The sequence below is a fragment of the Hippocampus guttulatus genome, chromosome 5, assembly GCF_054856545.1.
Source record: "Hippocampus guttulatus isolate MCC_2025c chromosome 5, RoL_Hgut_1.0, whole genome shotgun sequence".
NCBI classification, from domain to species: Eukaryota; Metazoa; Chordata; class Actinopteri; order Syngnathiformes; family Syngnathidae; genus Hippocampus; species Hippocampus guttulatus.
This window is the reverse complement of record NC_141265.1, coordinates 5,908,510-5,927,655: the sequence shown is the minus strand read 5'-3', so window position 1 is coordinate 5,927,655 and position 19,146 is coordinate 5,908,510. Positions and strand designations below refer to the sequence as shown.

The following is a 19,146-nucleotide window of genomic DNA, read 5'->3' as shown; positions in this document are numbered from 1 at the left end:
GCCACCACTGCAAAATGTAGTATTTGGCTGTAATTAACTGCACAGTGGTAGCTGTTGGAGGTGCCGTCAGCAGTTTGTGATTGGTTAATAAGTGATGGATATGCTCTTAAGATTGTGGCAACCCCTCAGGCTCTGCCTCTAATGATTACTCTCAAACTGGTTAATCTTGTACTGCTTTCAGAAAGGAGTACAGGTACTTAAGTTGTCAGACTCAAACTATCCTAATATTCAGTTTGCAGGGCCATTGACAACAGACTTATTCTGATGAGCCGACTACATTTGGTTTGTAAGCCCATAAATTATTACCATCCCAGCAAAAGTACAAATCATCTGCTCCCCTTCCAGGGTGAATCTCCAAGAAGACAATTGACAGGTCAAACAGGGCCACGAAAGCTTCATACAAGAGTTGATCAATCGCTCGAGGCTTAGTTAGCACACATCTGTTCACTTCTGTTGTTCATCTGCAAGAATGGCAAGGTCTGTTCCCTGTTATCTTCTTTTATTATGTTTATTCACTGTTGGCAGCAATGGCCAAATGTCGCGTAAGATATGGAGGATCACAAACTACAGCGGGGGTTGAAAATGTGAAGTCACCTACAGGACTATGAATTCCATCTTGTGACTTATTGCGAAGACACACTTAGGCGATGTATACATGTTTACAAACTAATGGTATCTTTTCAAAGCACAGTTTGCTTAATATTCTAGTTGGCAGTGCAATGGTACACCAGCGCAAAGCGTAAATTAAAATTGACATTTACAATTTTGACATTTGTCAAAACTGTATCTCTTGTATTGAATCTCACCATTTGATTGCTCGGATGCGTTCATGTACTAACAATAATTTGTCTGTGGCTTGTGAGCGTGTTTGAAAACATCACTGACAAAACAGTACAATGTTCTCTGAGTGTTTCATGCTTCAAACAACTCTCATTTGGATTTTCCCAATAGCTCGTGCTGTCATGTGGAAAGTGATTTGTGCGGTCAGGCGATTCAAGGGAATTCTACAGACGCCAAGAACAACTCACATTATGTAACTTGTCAAAGAGGCCCGATACACGTGAAGGACTTTTTTTTTCTGCTACATGGAGCTGTGTTATGGTGCGACATGGACATGAGAATTGTAAGACTGCTCCATTGTCGACAAATCCCAATGTCACTTTCGTGAACTTTGGAGCGCGCTAAATCTGGATGGAAAATGTGCCTTTATAATTCAACCCCTTCATCATGATTCCCCCCGAATGGCCCCAACGCATGCTCTTGAAAGGGTTTGCAGCCCTGATTGTCACATAATTGGGCTTCTTATTGGAGCATTGGTGGCTTGCTGGCACGGTGAACAGTTGGCAACGTCTCTCGATTATTCAGCAGTGGTGATGTTTGTTGTCGCTGTTGTCCTGTTGGTTGTTTTGGTCCTGCTGAGCCCACATGGCCAGCTCCCCTGCCATGACAGTGATAAGGCTCAGAGAGGCCCACCCAATGGGGGCGGAAGATGTATTGATGACAAGTGAAAGGAGAGAAAGGAAGACCTGAGATAGCAACAAGCAGTATGGAAAGAATGTCAAACGTCAACATGTTATTTGTTATTTTGAAAAATAAAAAAATCAGTAGCTCAAGCCCTTTTCAGCAGTTAAACATCTAAGATTGGAATTTGAGCACATTTTCTGGATTAGAAAAGTTTCACAATTGGTCAAAACATCATGTGACTTTGGGATGTCTTGTGATATGTCAGCAGGTATCAACAGTTTGGGGAGTGTTCCGTGTCTTGCCACCGGAAAAGTGTCCATCCATCCATTCATCCATCCATTTTCCGATCCGTTTTTTTATCCTCACAAGGGTCGCTCGCGGGGGGTGCTGGAGCCTATCCCAGCCGTCTTCTCGGCGGGGGACCCCCTGAACAGGTTGCCAGCCAATTGCAGGGCACATAGAGACGAACAACCATCTGCGCTCACACTCACAGTGTGTTCAATTAGCCTGCCACGCATGTTTTTGGAATGTGGGAGGAAACCCGAGAACCCGGAGAAAACCCACGCAGGCCCCGGGAGAGCATGCAAACTGCACACAAGGAGGCCGGAGCTGGAATTGAACCCGGCACATCTGCACTGTGGGGTCGACGCGCTAACCATTGGTGCACCGAGCCGCCCCCGGAAAAGTGACCTACTAACAGGTGGATGTAAAAAAAAAAAAAAACCTGTCTGGGTTGAAGAGTTTTCGAGTGGGCTCGAACAAGCTGTTCTTTCATCCTCTTTCATATCATTATTTAGTATATGATGTTTGACATGATGTTTTTCATGTCATGTTAGCAACTGAGACAAAGTTGTAAACGGCACGTCACTGATGTCATTGGTCAATATAGTTAGTCCACTCTGTAACGCACGGAATTTTCTTTCACGTCACTTGTCTTTTTCGACAATCTAGTCTCTGTTTTCCGGCCAAGTAAGCATCTCTAATTCCTCACGGCTTGGTTGGATTCATGTGACTTGCTGAACCTACCTCTTCCTCGCTGCTTCTCAAGCAGAATGGAACCAGAGAGGAGAACTCTGCATAGGGTTTGCTGCGCTTTTTTTTTTTTTTATGCCTTACACCAACAGAATGAGTGCAGTCAATGGATCCACTGTGTGTGATTGTGCTTGTTAAAATAAGACCTCATTGTTTTGGAGTGAAGACCACACAGCAGAGCTTGTTCTCTGCAGTGGCTTGGCTATGAATATCATCTGATACATCTCATTCGAATTGGTGGTCGTGGGAGGTAAGCAAGGAACCAAACACCACAAATGGAAGAAATTGTTGTGTTTCCGTCTTCCTCATTACTCGAGGTCATCGATCTGTTCACATCCCTTGTGAGAGGTCACCTCGCTAGTATTGTAAAGGTCACAGATGGAATGGTGGCACAACACATTCGGGTCTAGTATGGCGATGTTGATTCACAAAGACTTGCACGTGTGCCACATAGATACCTCGCTATACATTCTGTGCAATACCGGCGCCGCATAGACTTTGTGTCGTTTTCAAGACAAAGCGACAGCAAGTCTTCAATGTGAAAAGAACAATAAGGCGGATGATCAGCAGTCACTGAAGATATTTGCTTACAGGAACTGTTCCTGCTTAGTTTCAAGGACAAACACGCTCGTGGCACTCTTACTGCCTGAAATCATTCTTCTGGCACTTCCTCCTGCTTTTAATTTATTTTCCTCATCTCCATAGTCTAGTCAATAAATGTCAAAAACGTAGAGTGCACCTGGTAGAGGTCCAAAGTCCGTTAAGGCCGAATAAACCGATTGTGAACCTCACCAAAATTTGACCACCAAACTAGCGCTTGTGAATTAAATTTAAATACCTGATGTAGATCCTCGCCAATATAAATTGTTTCTTAATTGCTCCATATAAAGTATCTCTACTCCACAAAGCCATGGGAGCACTGTATTTTATTTTTATTTTTCCAGAATCTTGCTAGCAATCCGGACACCAAAAGTTGAAACTATCTCTCTTGGCACGTTTACAAGGGATGAGTAGCATGAAATACAATTTTCAGCAAATTGTATTTGTGACTAAAAAGCTATTAATAGGCAGATTGTATTATGTCTGCTTGGTTTCTCCGTATGATGCCGTTCAATTCTACGCCACTGCAAGCAACAACCACCACAAAAACGATTTTGTGAAATAACTCTTCGGTACAATGCCATTCAAAACTAGTACTACTACTAGTGGTCAGTGAGAGTTAATCCATCCATGCCATCCCAAAGGCCACATATCATTTCATTGTTTTTATTTCCAGCTCGGGTAATGGGGCCACACACACACACAACACTTTGTCGCTTGCTGCGTGAGCCCTAACAGAAGCGACTGTTGTATTTTCCACAGCAAGGGTAACTAAGCCACTGACACACCAGACAGTGACAAGTGTTTACCCAAGGTGACAGAAATACAAAGTACCCCTCCACACAATGTCTACACATTGCCTCCCTCAGGAGGGACGCTTTGTTTGGATATGTTGTGTTGCGCCTGCTTCATTTGCACATTTAATTTGGCTGTGGTGCCGAAGCGCTGGAAGTAGACCTTGATTCTTTTTGGAAGTAATATAACCGGTGGACCCTGAACGGGGGTTGAACATGAATGGTCGGATGGAAGGAGGGAGAAATACTGAAAAATTAAATGGATTTTCAAATGCTCCAAAGAACGCGAGAATCAAACGATCACAGCAATTTCATTCGATTACACACAAATGAGACCCCCCCCCCCCCCCCATATTTTATTCTCGATTGTATCCGTTGCTTTCCAGATATGTGATCTAACAGCCAGTGTTTTGGATTGGTGAAGCTCACAGAGGCCCAGTCCAGAGCCACGGTTTAGTTGCTGGTCGACTTTTGATTCTGCACTACGTCTCCCATCGGATGCAGTAATCCAATAGTAGAGTGACTGAAGAAAAACGGAACCCATTTGTAAAATCTGTGTTCTGTTTAGAGTAGCAGTCATGCTCTGGTGAGAGAACAGCCCGACTGTCCAGATCCCAGTGAAGTGATGCCAACATCACTACTTGAAAGTATTGCAAAAAACGGCATTTAGCAATGTGCAGAACAATTCGAATGTGCTTTCGCACCGACATCTAATATATTTTGGCATTCGTTTTCCCTTTATTGTTTATTGAGAACTCAAGGTAAAGTTGGGGCCCTTTTTAAGTGTGAGCCTCAAGCTTTTCCCCGATACATATGCAACCATTTGTTTATATGCAAACCCCCCAAAAAGTGAACGGTAGTGTAATGTAAACATTTGTGAGAAAAACAATCATCCCGGGTCCTTGCTTACATATAGTGAGTCCATCTTTCAGTCTTCACGCCACATTTTATTTTAGTTATTCATTCATTTATTTATTTTTTGCTGTTGTTGTTTTTGCATAATCCTGTTAGCAAACAAAGAAACAACTTCTGGTAGGCGGAAATCCTATAGTAGTTCTTGCGTAACAATAAAAAGTAACAGTGATATAACTTCTGTGGCTTAGGCAATACAATTCATTGAACTTGGGCGGAGCATGTCCTGTGATGTTTGAGCAAACTGATTCCTGCTTTTCTTGTCACTCCCAAAGAACAGCTGACCACCAAGAGTTTATTACATCGACTTTCAGCCAATTCCGAAAACATTGCATTTTTATCATACCAGACAGTGCATTTTTGCTCCCAGCGCATAGTTTCCTTGGCAGGACTAGTTGAGCAAAGAGTGATTGTTTTAGAGTCAGACTGACTTGACGCAGTAGCTTTGTCTGGAAAAGCTCTGTTGCAGATCTTGCAAAAATCTTGCTTGATCTGTATTTCAGTACATGTATTTATTTAAAAGGTGGTAGATTTATTTTTTTGTCCAAGGCAGGTTGTATTAAGATGACTTGAAGTGCGCATTGGGTTACATAATTACAGTGAGAACTGATGGGATGATGCAGCCACCGGTCTGTCCCTTTCTTTTGTGGTGGCCAACAACAGCAATGCGTTGTTTGCTACTACTACGGGCCTCTTCGTGGACTGTTCTGGAAAAGTCTGTTGGCGCGCTCACCCGCTGGGGTGGAGAGGTCAGGTGTGTTGTAGCCGCTGAGCGAGGGTGAACAGCACTATAGAACCGCCTCTTCACTCGGGCCACAGAGCAGACCGTCAAACGGGCCTGCGGGCTTATTCACATTCCTCACGTTCATAAATTTGGATCAATGGATCGCTACCTTTATACAATATTGAATAGTGTCCTCATACAGTAGTAGCGGTGGGTTTTTGCAGCTTTTGCAGCGATCGAAAAAAGAGATGAATGCCAACAATCATGGATAAATTGTATATTATGTGGAGAGTGCTGTCCATGTTCATAGCACCTGAAGAGCATATCAGAGCTGCATTGTATTTTTTCTGTCATTATATATTTAACAAATATACAGTTCCGGTATGAAAGACTGATTCAAACTACCTTGCTGTGCTAAAAGAGGTGTCATACTGGAAAAGTGCTCTAAAGCTGCAACTTTATGTAGCATTTATATGCAGGTGGTGAGGTCACAGCAGACTTGCCTCATCAGACCACGGCTAAACCTTGCTATTGTTTTGTTTTGTTTTTTTTACACCTCACCTCATGCCTCTTCTATTGCAGTCCTTGTTCACTCAGATAACACTGAGGCACATTTATCAAGCCCTTTGTCCACAAAAGTATTCTAGAACCTCTGAGCTCCGACACAATTGACACTGGTCAGACAATGGTTGCTCCAAAGTCAAATCCACATGGAAAACCATCGTTGGTACCTGGATGTAAAAATCGTCGGCACCACCGGCCCTAACTATGAATTCATTTTAACTGATCAGACACAGTGTGCCTTTTCAATAAAAGACTCATAGGCAATATCACACGTTAAGTTTCCCAACTACAAATGAAAGAAAAAAAAGATCAGTCATGTATATCATGAAAGAATCCTGGCCAGTCTTAGTCGGTGTGTGCGCATAAGGCCAAAAATGGAGTTGAGCTTTTCTGCCTGTCAAACTGCTTCTGGTATGTAGCACCGTAAACTTTTTGTTCTGCTGTACATGTGGACCCCATTTCCAACATTCTCTGCTGCTCTGCTCCTTTATGAACTGTTAGCTTTTAATTAGTGGAAACATTTCTCTCCGCCCTCATGCTACCATTTCCGGTGGCTGTGAGCATGATCGCCCCCCCACGCCCCGAGTGCACCTAACTATTTTTACATCTCTGTTTTTAATCAGGTTTCTGACAGACATCTCAAACAGTGGATAGTCATTCAACCCGGCAATCCGGAGATGTTACCTTAATATCTTCCGAATGGACACAGCTTTTCTTTAAGCAAGGTAAATATTCCGCATGAAACTGAAAATTCAACTGTAAACTGATCTGGTCTCAAATTGCTTGTTTCAAGTCTTGTATGAGTGTCTTTTAGCAGGGCAATAAAGTAAGGGGTGCTTCCGGACATCTTGCGATTGAGATGTTGCCGCGGCAACCTTGTCTTGTGTCATTCGGAGCCACCCTTTATTTTTTTTCCCCGGTTCCACCAGCTCTTCCTAATACAGTCACACATATTAACAAAGATGATGGTCCACACTCACAAAGCATCGGTCAACAACAAATGAATGAATTCACAAGTATTACTAAATATCAATATAAATATTCCCTATTAGATGATTGTATTTTAAAAGCCTGGTATGCTAGACGAAAGAGGAGAGCAGATTCAGAATCGGCACACACACACAAAAAAAAAAAAATCTAGAAAAATTAACAGCGTCTCTGATCCGAAAGATTTGTAAAGATTTGCCAACCAGTGTAATAAGATTCATGCTGAGTGACCCTTTCTTTCAGATGTCAACCACAACGGAAAATGGGATTGGGGCTGCTTGGAGTTCCAACAGAGAGAAAACATACAAGAAGGTAATAAAGTTTGACTTCTGATGCATGAGCCTTACTGTTTTTTTTAAACGCCACGTGAACTGCCATCTTTATTTTGGCTAAAAACGTCCAAGAGAATTCTCCCCATGAGCCCGTGATTCACATCAATTTGTAGAAATGCTTTTCCAACCCATCATATCCCGAACTTTGCACTGCTCACATGCCAGAGGTCAGCCAAGTGCTGGTCACACTTTTGACGTCACCGCGGATGTCAACCGTTTTTTTCTCTCCCAAGATGCCACTGTTACAAGGCTTCTCTCAGTGACTGCCACTGTTCGCACTAGACATACTGTAAAAAGTGGTCAAAGGTCATCTTGTTACCCGCGCAACAAGACTGCTTAATTGTTTGTGTACCTTCCTCTGAAGCAGTTTGGTCCTTTGCGTTTTTAATACTCCATGCAAACTAATTCAATAAGTGTTTTTGTACAAGGCCATTTATGATGGACGACAAGCCTAAAAAGGAAATAATAAAATTCGAACCAATATGTTCCAGGGTGAAAATGATATCATCGCAACATTTTTCATGAACATTTTCACATTCTTAATCCGAAAAATAATCGCCAACTTCAGTGAATTTGTCGATTCATTCATTGTGTCGATTGTGCGGAACTCAATGTTTACGGATTTTTGTCTCCACACAATTGTGCACCACTAGTTCCTCATTTCGAACAACATGAACAACATGACGTTAGCCAGGGGAAGTTGAGATACAGGACTCAATCTGCTCGATCGGACTCTGCCGTTCAAAAAAAAAAAAGAACTATGGTCGATATACTCTGAGGATGTAGATACATGAAAACATGATGGTGTACTGGGAAGATCATTTGTGCCACTCATGGCTAACTCATTTCACTTCCTACATTCTGCTTCATTTACCCGCCTCTTGATGATACGATATATGGTGATACGTTATGCACGATGTATGTCCCACAGTTCCAGTCCACGCTCTCTTAATTTGCTGTTTGGGCATTGCGATTTCATCTCTTATGATTAACATTTTTCCACCATTTTTCAGGAAGTGCAGTTTGTAGTTCTGCTTGCAATGGGGGACACCAGTGTCAGGGTGTAATAACACACTTGTTTTCTCTTGCAAGACGACGTCATCGGCCTTAAAGGGCGCCATTCAGCTGGGCATCGGCTACACAGTTGGAAACCTCACCTCGAAACCTGAGAGAGATGTGCTTATGCAAGACTTCTATGTGGTGGAGAGCGTCTTTCTACCCAGGTCAGCTCTTGCATATTACCAACACAGTAACATGCAGCCGATGAAGTGTCCTTGACGTGCGCAATTTTCTGAAACGCTGTTTCTATATTTTTCATGAAAAGGTTCTTACGTAACAGCCAGACAATTGTATGAACCTAAGGTTATGTCTTTAGAAGAGCCGGTGAATCATACAGCACCGTTAAATTGTGTGTAGGTGGTAACTGGCTGCTCTTTGGCTACATCGTTTTTTTCTGCTGCAAAGTAAATGAATGGAAGTGAGGAAACCTGCAGTTTAATATTTTTATTCAACCCCTCATAAAATGTGTAATAATCATATTCACTTGAAGATGAAGTGAGGCCAAACATGAGTAACGCTGCTGCCACGAACCGCTCTAGTATATTATCCTTCCAATTTACAAGACACGGTATTTTATTTAAAAAAAGAAAAAAAGAAACCTGATATTTTATACCCATACCTGTGTGTGGTCTTATAGGTATGTATGTACAGTATATATAGGAAATATCTCAATATATCGATATTTATATATAGATATATCTATATAGATCGATATCTATCTATATAGTTATATAGATCTCTCTCTCTCTCTCTGTGTGTGTGTGTGTGTGTGTGTGTGTGTACAGGTATATATATATATATATATATATATATATATATTTTTTTTTTTTAAAAATAAATAGACTACTATTTGTTTCTGAATTACACCCAAGATGCACATTGGTCATTAAAACATGAATATCATTTAGCATTCATAGTTAGTTAGCTAGCTTGCTAGCTATCTAGCTAGCTACCTAGCAATACATTTGAACCACAGTTTTACCTGGAAATGTTTTTTCCCCTTTTTAAGGTGCACCTGCATATGCAAACTCCATGCAAACATCCTGTCACCTGATGTCCTTCTAAATATTGACCTTGATTTTCCGCCTCACCAAGATGCATGCATGCTTGGGACTCACTGACATATTTGTTGTTATACAAATAGTTTGAGGCGAACAATTAAGCTTTGCAGTGGAACAGCTAATTATGGGAGGCAGAGCGGGGAAAAAAAAAAAGAGCAGACACTTTCATTTCTCAATATGTGACCGTCTCAAGAGGGAGCTGACTGATGGATGTGCTTTTTATGTCTTTTTTCTTTCCATCTAACACTGTCATGTGGTTGTTGTTTGGGGCCCTGTCACTCTCGCTCTGGATCACTCTAGATGACACTTCACATTCTCTCTTCATCCTTGGTGATGACGGCCAAAAAACACCCACCCACACAAATACACGCACTCGACTCAATAATTAGACTGAAGCTTCGAAGCATTTCAGAGTGTGCGTTGCTAAATTGTTTCCATGAGAGGCGTTTGCTGACTTTTTGTCACTGCCCATTGTTCTTGTCATGACACACCAAACAGAGCAGCCACATAACACTTGGGAGTCAGGTGTAGTATTACACAGCCGTGTCTTATTTGTCCTCTTACGGAATATAACACCAGAACAAAACAGCCACTATGTAACCTCCTTACCAAGAAATCGATTGAATTGAGTACAATGTTTACCAGCTTTAAAACCACTGTGGAAGACAAATACATTTCCCGATGCAGTCATTTGATCCTTAAGGGCACGAGAATAGTACAGAAACGGAAGGATTTTGCACCGTTGCGTTTCCTTGACATTCAGGTTAGGTTAGTTACGAAACAGGATTGGGCGACATTTCTGGGAAAGGTCAGCTCCAGTATTACATTTGAGACACGTTATTGTGTTTTTGTGTATGTTTTGTCATCTCCGTAGGGACACAAGACTCATATATTAAACTGTGACGGTTGATGGTGTAATTGGAGAATACACTTGATACAAATGAATGACGGTTCCTCATAATTGAGCTAACTTTGCCTGCTCGTTTACTCATGATTAAAAGGCAAACAATGTCCACATTATGCGGTTGGAAATGCCTTGAATGCTCTTCTGATTCTCTTCACGTAACTTGCCTCATGCAAATTAACGAGATGTATTCTTGTGTTGTTTTTTTTTCCCCCTGGTATCTCGGCTGTTTTTTTTTTTTGTTTTTTTTGGCATCCCAGTGAAGGAAGCAACTTGACCCCAGCACATCATTACCCCGACTTTCGCTTCAAGACGTACGCACCGCTGGCCTTCCGCTACTTTCGGGACCTGTTCGGCATCAAACCTGACGACTACCTGGTAAGGCCTTGCTGGCATCCCACTAAATGTTACATCACTAATTCAATGCCAAAATGTAAAAATACGTTTTGGGTATTTTTTTGTTCAAAAATATCAATAAAGGGCTTCGCGCACCTCCTCAGTCAGTGTCAAGGCTGTGGGAAGGATTTCGGTATGATAAATCGCCACTAAAGGGCAGGAGTGGCTTGGGTGTGGTACGACGATCCTTCTTCACGAGGTGACATACGGGAAGCAGTGTGGTGTTGAGAACGGGGCCAAATGCCGGCAGCTAACTCTATGACAGAGCTTTACAAAGTTCATGAAAATGTAATTCAATAAGTCATGCATCAGTGCAGTGTTTATCTTGCAATAAGTTCTTATTTTCCGATCAAAGGGACCTTTTTGTGTTATGTTGTTATTTAACAAGAAAGCACTGTTGAGTTATTTGAGGTATCACAAATGCAAAAAAAAAAAAAAAAAAAAGATAACATCAAAGTTCTGCTTGAAATGCATCCTTTCACAAAAAGCTCTTTTTCTCAGATTTTTTCTTGGAAAGTATTTTCAAGAAACTTACCAATGGTCAGCTGCTGTTTACTAAAGGATGGTAAACTGGAAACATTGTCACTACCCAAATTTCATACTTTGGTTTCACGTGTTTTTAAATACCTTTTTTCCACAGTAGTAAATATTCCAAGACCTTGGATTAGTTTTTCAGATTCTCCCAACCTTGCCTTCCACCGTGTTTCAAAACATTGATTTGTTTTATAACACCAGCTGTACTTTTGTGTTAGTGAACGACTGCACAAGAGAGAAAGAGATGACACCAGTGCATTGTAGCGAGCAGCTTGGAGAGGCTACTCGTGGTTCACATCCATTAGGGGGTTCAAAGATTCAATCGCACTCGGCAAAAGCAGTTCACCGCCGCGTATTTGTGGTTTGGCACCCGCAGATTTGAATATTCATTTTTTTCTTCCCCATTACTTTTCAAGATCTTAAGAAAAATAATTTAAATTATTATTTTTAATTCTTTAAAAAAAATAATTTAACCCCTCATTCGTCGTGGAAAACATATTTCAAAGCAAGGTATATAATGCCATGCTTGCATTAGTTTGGTGTGGAAGAACATGACCGCAACCATCAACCACAAAAAATGGCAACTCTGAGCTCGGCCCGCTCTCAAATCCACAAATAACTGATTTGGTTGATGTTTTTTTTTTTTTTTTCAGTACTCATTAGTCAATGAGCCTCTGATTGAGCTGACCAACCCCGGAGCCAGTGGATCTCTCTTCTACTTGACCAGCGATGATGAATTCATCATTAAAACAGTCCAGCACAAAGAGGCTAAATTCCTCCAGAGGTTACTTCCTGGATACTACATGGTAAGTCATACGCAGAGTAAGTTAGTGTTCCAATTGAATTTCACTCTATAAATAAAACTGTAAAATAACTGAAACAAAGTACTATAAAATCCTATTTGCATTAAAAAAAACTTCTCCTGATTGAGCTTTTTCGACATTTACCAGTACCTAGGCAGTACTTAGGGGTTGTAAAAAAAAATTAAAAACTAAATTGAATCACCGTTTTAGAACACATTTCATACAGAATGTATCTCAATATGCCTCCTATACTGTAATTAAAAGTACAACATTTAAACACAAAACAGAGATTTAAAAGCATAGAAGTAAAAAAAAAAAAAAAGTCTGACTAAAATAAAAGTGTACAATGCAAGAACAAGCATGCTTTGAAAAATAACATCAGCTTTCAACCTGGCTTTAAATCATTGATAAAATGTAGATAGATGAGTACTGTCCTCACTCGTAGCTTTCACTTAATTTCTTGGCATCTGTCACCTCACAGAACCTGAACCAGAATCCACGCACCTTACTCCCCAAATTTTACGGACTGTACTGTATCCAGTCGGGAGGCATCAACATCCGCCTGGTGGTTATGAACAATGTGCTGCCTCGCTCGGTTAAAATGCACTACAAGTACGATCTGAAAGGATCGACGTACAAAAGACGAGCGTCCAGGAAGGAGAGAGAAAAAGCGTGTCCGACCTTCAAAGATCTGGACTTCCAGGACATGCACGAAGAAGGGCTTTACTTTGATGCAGAGACCTACACCAATCTGATGAAGACTCTGCAGAGAGACTGCCGGGTAAGTGGAAATACTTCCACATGCCAAAGCATCAGGTGATTTTAAAAAAAAAATTTTTTATCAGCAGCATGATCAGAATTCCTTCGTGGGTCACGTTATTTCTGTTGAAATGACTAAAAAAACATTTCACCACATCAGTCTTCTGCCAGCATCGGGCTGGACGCAGTTTAAAGGCATGTCTAAATCATAGGTGTCAGACTCAAGGCCCGGGGGCCAGATCAGGCCCACCACATCATTTTATGTGGCCCGCGAAAGCAAATCAAACATGTCAACTTCTATCATGATTGCTAAAATCTGGACCAAAATTTCAACTTCTCATATGTAATAAATAAAAGAGATATTGTAAGTATTTTCTTGTAACCAAATCTCTCATTACATTAACTTCAATCAACCATTATTCTTGACTTTTTAAAATGCTTTCACAGTCATAACTGCCCTCCAAGGAAAACGGTCACCTCAATGTGACATGTGACATCCCTGGTCTAAATGAAATACACCCATATAAATCAGTCACACTAAAAAAACGAATATCTTGAATGCTTATGAAAAAAATAGTTATCGAATTAGGATACTAAAGTAACAATTAATATACATCAACAATACATCTTATCACAAGAACACCATACCTACAGTGAAGCATGGTGGCGGCACCATCATGCTTTGCTACTGGACCTGAACCTGGGGCCTTAGAGCGTCAGGAAAGGCCTACTCGAGCAGCTGGAATTTATTTGGGGTTAGTTCGAGGCACATAGAATAGTGTGGCACATGTGTGCTGACTCCCATTTAACCTGAGTGAACATGATTGCTTAGTTCTGAACACACCCGCAGCCAGTATATAAGCTTGTGTGCACACATGATGTGCAACCACATGTTTTCAGTCCTTTATTTTGACTTCCCTTCTCGAAAAGAAAAACAAATTAATTCTCTTTAGTTGTACAGGGGGCGGCCCGGTAGTCCAGTGGTTTGCACGTCGGCTTCACAGTGCAGAGGTACCGGGTTCATTTCCGGCTCCGGCCTCCCTGTGTGGAGTTTGCATGTTCTCCCCGGGCCTGCGTGGGTTTTCTCTGGGTGCTCCGGTTTCCTCCCACGTTCCAAAAACATGCATGGCAGGCTGATTGAACACTCTAAATTGTCCCTAGTTGTGAGTGTGAGCACGTATGGTTGTTTGTCTCTGTGTGCCCTGCGGTTGGCTGGCAACTGGTTCAGGGTGTCCCCCGCCTACTGCCCGAAGACGGCTGGGATAGGCTCCAGCACCCCCCGCGACCCTAGTGAGGATTAAGCGGTTCGGAAAATGGATGGATAGTTGTACAGGTTGCAGGCAACATTGATCGTGAAAAAAGTTTTGAAACTCTTGGTCACCTATTTATATAATACAAAAAGCTGGTATTTGAATGAATTGGATTACAACATTGTGCATTACGACTGATTTCAGGCCTGTTGCTCCATATCGGGCCAATTTGTCCCATGACTGAACATTTTCATATTGTGTGCAAGTTGGAGAACTTTTATTATCAACTAGCGTACAGTAATTGAACGACACGGTCAATGTTGAGCAGTTCATGAACAGAGCGACGTTGCAGGTATGTTTAGTAGTAGAGGTTGAGCACAATTATCTTCGGAGGAAACAAAAATTCAGGTGACGATTGTGAGACAGCTCCTGAGCTTATGAAGCTTCCCATGGATCATTAACCACATCACGCTGACTTTGTCCACACTCTTTATTTTCTTTTCAATGTTTTCAAGCCAGGATGACATCCTCCCCCATCTTGCATAGTCAGTGTTTTCTTAAAGTTCAATCTGACACGGTACTTGCCATGTACACGCACATGCACACACACATGCATATGTCTGCTCGCTTCAGCAAGGTTTATGCCAACGCTGCTCCAAATTAACAACACTGGCCAGTGTGTGGGGTTTTTTTTCTTTATCTGTCATGGTCAATGTTATCCATGACTTTTCAAATGTACTGTTTTAGAAAACAAAACAAACAAAAAAAAAAGGCTTCATTTGAAATTGTTATTTGTATTTGCTTATAGCCCTGAACAGCAAAAAATAATGAAAAAAATCATTTTTATTTACCGCAGTTTTTTAAAAAATATATATATCTGTGTGGGCCAGTACCAAGTAGCCAATCTGCATACCAGTCGTCGGGGGGGTGGGGGGGGTGCACTGCTGAATGCAATCTGTCCATTGCTGTGGTGTCTATAGCACAAATATAAGGCCATCGGTTGTTCGAGGCTAACCACAGTTTGTTATTTTCACCTCTTCCTGTTCTCGCCTCCTGAGCGGGAGGCAAAATGCAATCTAAGCAGAATGTGTGTGTCCATTTCCATGAGTAAGCAGCTCAGCCCGTCAGCCCAGGAGAGTCTGGTCGACCAAAACACAGAGGGGAGGTCAGCGGCCGCCTAGCAACGGGGGGTGAGGGGCGTGCAAGGAACCAGGAGGGAAGGCAGACTCTGTTTTCCTTAAAAGTGAATTACAGATAACATTTGAGGTCTTTGTGCGGAACTAGGATGAACTCAGAGGCACTATTCCCCCCACGTGCCCAGATATAAAATAGTCATATGCTATTGAATTACTTTGCAGCCAGTATACACTCCTGTCATGCCAAGAAAATTCATGTAATTCCTGTTAAATGTGATTGTGTAGGTGATGAGACTTTTTGAAGGAAAACATTAAGGAAATAAGTAGGCAATTTTCATTTTGTTCCATGTTGCGTACAGATGCACGATCAAGGGTTGAAGGTAATATCTATGTGCCCACTTTGCAGTGGACAGCTTTACATCACCTGTAAGTGGAGATCTTGTATTTATTTATAAACATACTTGATATTACATACTTGCACGCTGCACTGACTCCAGCGAGTTTGTTACGTTTCCGGCATGTAGACCGCGTGCCTCTCCTGTGGTGAATTTAAAGGCAATGAAGGGAGCCGCTTCGGTTGGCCGAGAATCAAGTCAGCTGTGTTCACTCCCACAACGGCGCCAACACCCATTTCTGCACCCATCTACAAAAATGCTCCACCCCGGTGCACAGTTAGACTGCATTTTTTGCCAGACTTGCACTGGGCACGAAACAAGGGCCCAAGGTCTATATCTTAATTGTTATTTTACACAGCCATTGATTTCTTTACAGAATCCATCCATCCATTTTCCGATCCGCTTATCCTCACAAGGGTCGCGGGGCATGCCCGACCCCATCCCAGCTATCTTCGGGCAGTAGACGGGGAACACCCTGAACTGGTTGCCAGCCAATCGCAGGGCACACAGACGAACAACCATTTGCGCACACGATCACACTTAGGGACAATTTTGTGTTCCATTAACCTGTCATGCATGTTTTTGGAATGTGGGAAGAAACCGGAGTACCCGGAGAAAACCTACGCAGGCACGGGGAGAGCATGCAAACTCCACACAGGAAGGCCGGAATCGAACCCTGGACCTCTGCACTGTGAGGTTGAAAATCCAATTCAGTAGTTTATCCCTTATGTAGCATTTTATGGAATCCTTTTACCAGAAAAATAGCACCTGATCCAGTTTCATTTATTATTTGAGAACACCCAGTCGAGAGGATATTAAATTCTGTGCTTCCCTGAACAAGCGGCAGATCCAAATCTGATGAATAATGAATATCTATATTTTTCAGACACTTTCCTGGGATTGCATCTGCAGTCCGTGTTAGCACATCCTCATTTTTGTGGCTTCAGACAGCCACATTTGCCCCAGACGCAAGGAGAATATAAGAATGTGAGCAATGTATTCATGCCCATGCGAAGCACGCAGAGGCCACGCCAACCGGCGTAGCTCCTTAATGGATCAGCCTTCCTCCTTCAGATGTTAAAAAAACTCCTTTAGAATTCTCCCTACCAAGCTGAAGGTAATGGAAGTGACAGGGACACGGTCCGAAGCGCAAAAAAACCCATTTACATGTCAAACACAGGTGCAGTCGGTATGTGTTGTCACGTCATGTCTTCAAACTAACATTGTCTGATTATTTTACAAAGCCTTTCGAAATACTGTGCACAACAAATGGTAACGTTAGCATTGACTTGAGAGCCAACACAACACAAAAGGTGTCTTAACTTCACATTATTATAAAGCTCTAAAGATGTTCAGCTGGAGTTTCCGTGACAAGGACAAAGAGGCCGTAGATTAAAAAAAAAAAGTCACAAAAAGTAAGAATGACTTAAATGACATTGTCGCAATTTACTTCCTTACCAGGAAGCCATGACTTCTTCTCTTTTCTAGATGGCAACAGGTGGATACACCAATTTATTTAACCTTCCGCCATTTAATGCAGGAGCATTTCATTGTTTTGCTTGTCTATATATATTGCTGGCATAGAGAGAAGAACAGAGAACTGTTTCTAATTCATAAATAATTCCCATGGCACCCCTGATAATCTCTCACAGTGTGCCACCGCACCCTGGTTAAAAGATCGCTGACTTAAGTCAAAGGTTTTTCCCAGAATCTAAAATTGCTGCTGTGTTTTTTTTTTTTTTTTTTGGTCCCTCATATATCAACATGATTTATTAAAAATCTTGGCAACAACAACGGGACAAACCGAGTCGTTTTCTTTCTGCCATTCCATCTTGATTGTGGGCCTGGGAAAGCCAAGGCCGGGGCAAAAACGATGCCCTTTCGTAGGCAAACCAGTGTATGTGTGAGGGTGTGTTTCCAGCACGGCTGCAGTTTGAACAAGCCGGGGGGTGAAGGGATGCAAATCCTTGAAATGGAAAGCTTCAAAGCTTCGACCAAAGCCTGGCTGTTTGTTTTTCACTCATTTGCCCTGTTTTGTAATTGCATGCGGGCGCGGGCGCGTGCACGTGCACGTGCATGACCCACAAACCCGCAAAAGGAAGTTTGCATTCGCATACACGTGCTGTGGTCGTGCAATAAAACAAGTGCTCACGGGAAGATTAGAACGAAGGAAGTTGACTTGGAAGCACGGAAGCATCTTTCTATAAAATCTGCTGCATGAGTGTGTCACACTATTTTGTTCCTTTCAATCTGGGTGAGTAAGAGAAATGTGGTCACTACACAGAAAGTGACAAAATTCGAGTCTTGTTTTTCCCCCAACCGACTTCCTCATTTGGACTTCCAAGAAAAAAAAATGCACAAAAGGGAAAAGGTGCGACAAACGACCTCTTTACTACTTCGGTCAATGATTATTAACCCCGACAATACCCTAAAAGTGGGTCAGCCGCCTGATTGTGATGGTGTGGACTTACTTGGTCACTCTTATCACGGTTTCACGGTCTAGCTCCCACGTCTCACCTCACTCACGGTTGGCTCAATGCGCGCTCTATTTTAGCTCCTCAAAGCCAAGCCGGGAGGAGACGAGATGTCGGGAGACTTTGGGAACTGGGTGAAAGGCTCCTCACAAGGGTCGGTGTGTAACACTTTATGGAGAAACAGCTTGTTTATTTGGCTCCAATCCGGTTTGAACAGAAATTTCCTCCTGGCGGTCCCGCCGGCCCTTTGAGGTGATGACGCATGTAACTGATGTTGATGTATGTGTGACATCACGTGCTGTGGTCGGAAACTTGTCAAGTTTGGAGAATCTGGAGAATAAGAGTGAAAAGTATTTTTTTTTTGTATCACGCATGTTTACTTGTTATCATTTTAGGTGCTGGAGAGTTTTAAGATCATGGACTACAGCCTGCTGTTGGGTGTCCACGTCCTGGACCAGAATCAGAGAGAAGGGCTCGAGCAGGGCCAAGCAGGGGGCGACCGATCCAGGCCTGTGGGCCAGAGAGTTCTCTACTCCACCGCCTTGGAGTCCATCCAAGGGGACGGAAAGGCGGCTGAAGCCCTTACCACAGATGACACGTGAGTGTGGGCTCAGATGCAGAACGCACACATTCACACCATGTAGTCTTGCCTTTCACACCTTCGGATTTAATTGCCACCACTGTCCTCATATTTACACTGGGTGCATGTTGTTTGATCAGTGCCCCAAAAAAAAAAAAATCAAGTCTTGTCTAACAATGTTATATGTCTCCAGCATGGGTGGCATCCCGGCCAAAACACACAAAGAAGAGAAACTGCTCATCTTCCTTGGCATCATAGACATTCTGCAGTCATATAGGTACAGTGGTTAGATATTATGGAATGTAATGGATACAAATGCCAACTATGCAACAGGAATTCAATAAAAAGCCATACTGTCAAGTCAGAGCATTAAGTGCAGCAAAACT

The 19,146-nt window shown here is 42.3% G+C and overlaps 1 protein-coding gene across 1 annotated transcript in view; it reads left to right on the top strand.

The window, feature by feature from the left end:
* pip5k1bb (phosphatidylinositol-4-phosphate 5-kinase, type I, beta b) overlaps positions 1 to 19,146 on the top strand; it is a 29,201-nt gene that overhangs the window by 3,403 nt on the left and 6,652 nt on the right. Inside the window, exons 2-9 of the mRNA XM_086111844.1 lie at positions 6,714 to 6,815; positions 7,321 to 7,389; positions 8,502 to 8,632; positions 10,694 to 10,811; positions 12,017 to 12,169; positions 12,648 to 12,947; positions 18,576 to 18,778; positions 18,954 to 19,037. Of these exons, the coding sequence (XP_085967970.1) occupies positions 7,321 to 7,389; positions 8,502 to 8,632; positions 10,694 to 10,811; positions 12,017 to 12,169; positions 12,648 to 12,947; positions 18,576 to 18,778; positions 18,954 to 19,037 (1,058 nt within the window). The 5' untranslated portion in view covers positions 6,714 to 6,815. The remainder of the gene's footprint in view (positions 1 to 6,713; positions 6,816 to 7,320; positions 7,390 to 8,501; positions 8,633 to 10,693; positions 10,812 to 12,016; positions 12,170 to 12,647; positions 12,948 to 18,575; positions 18,779 to 18,953; positions 19,038 to 19,146) is intronic.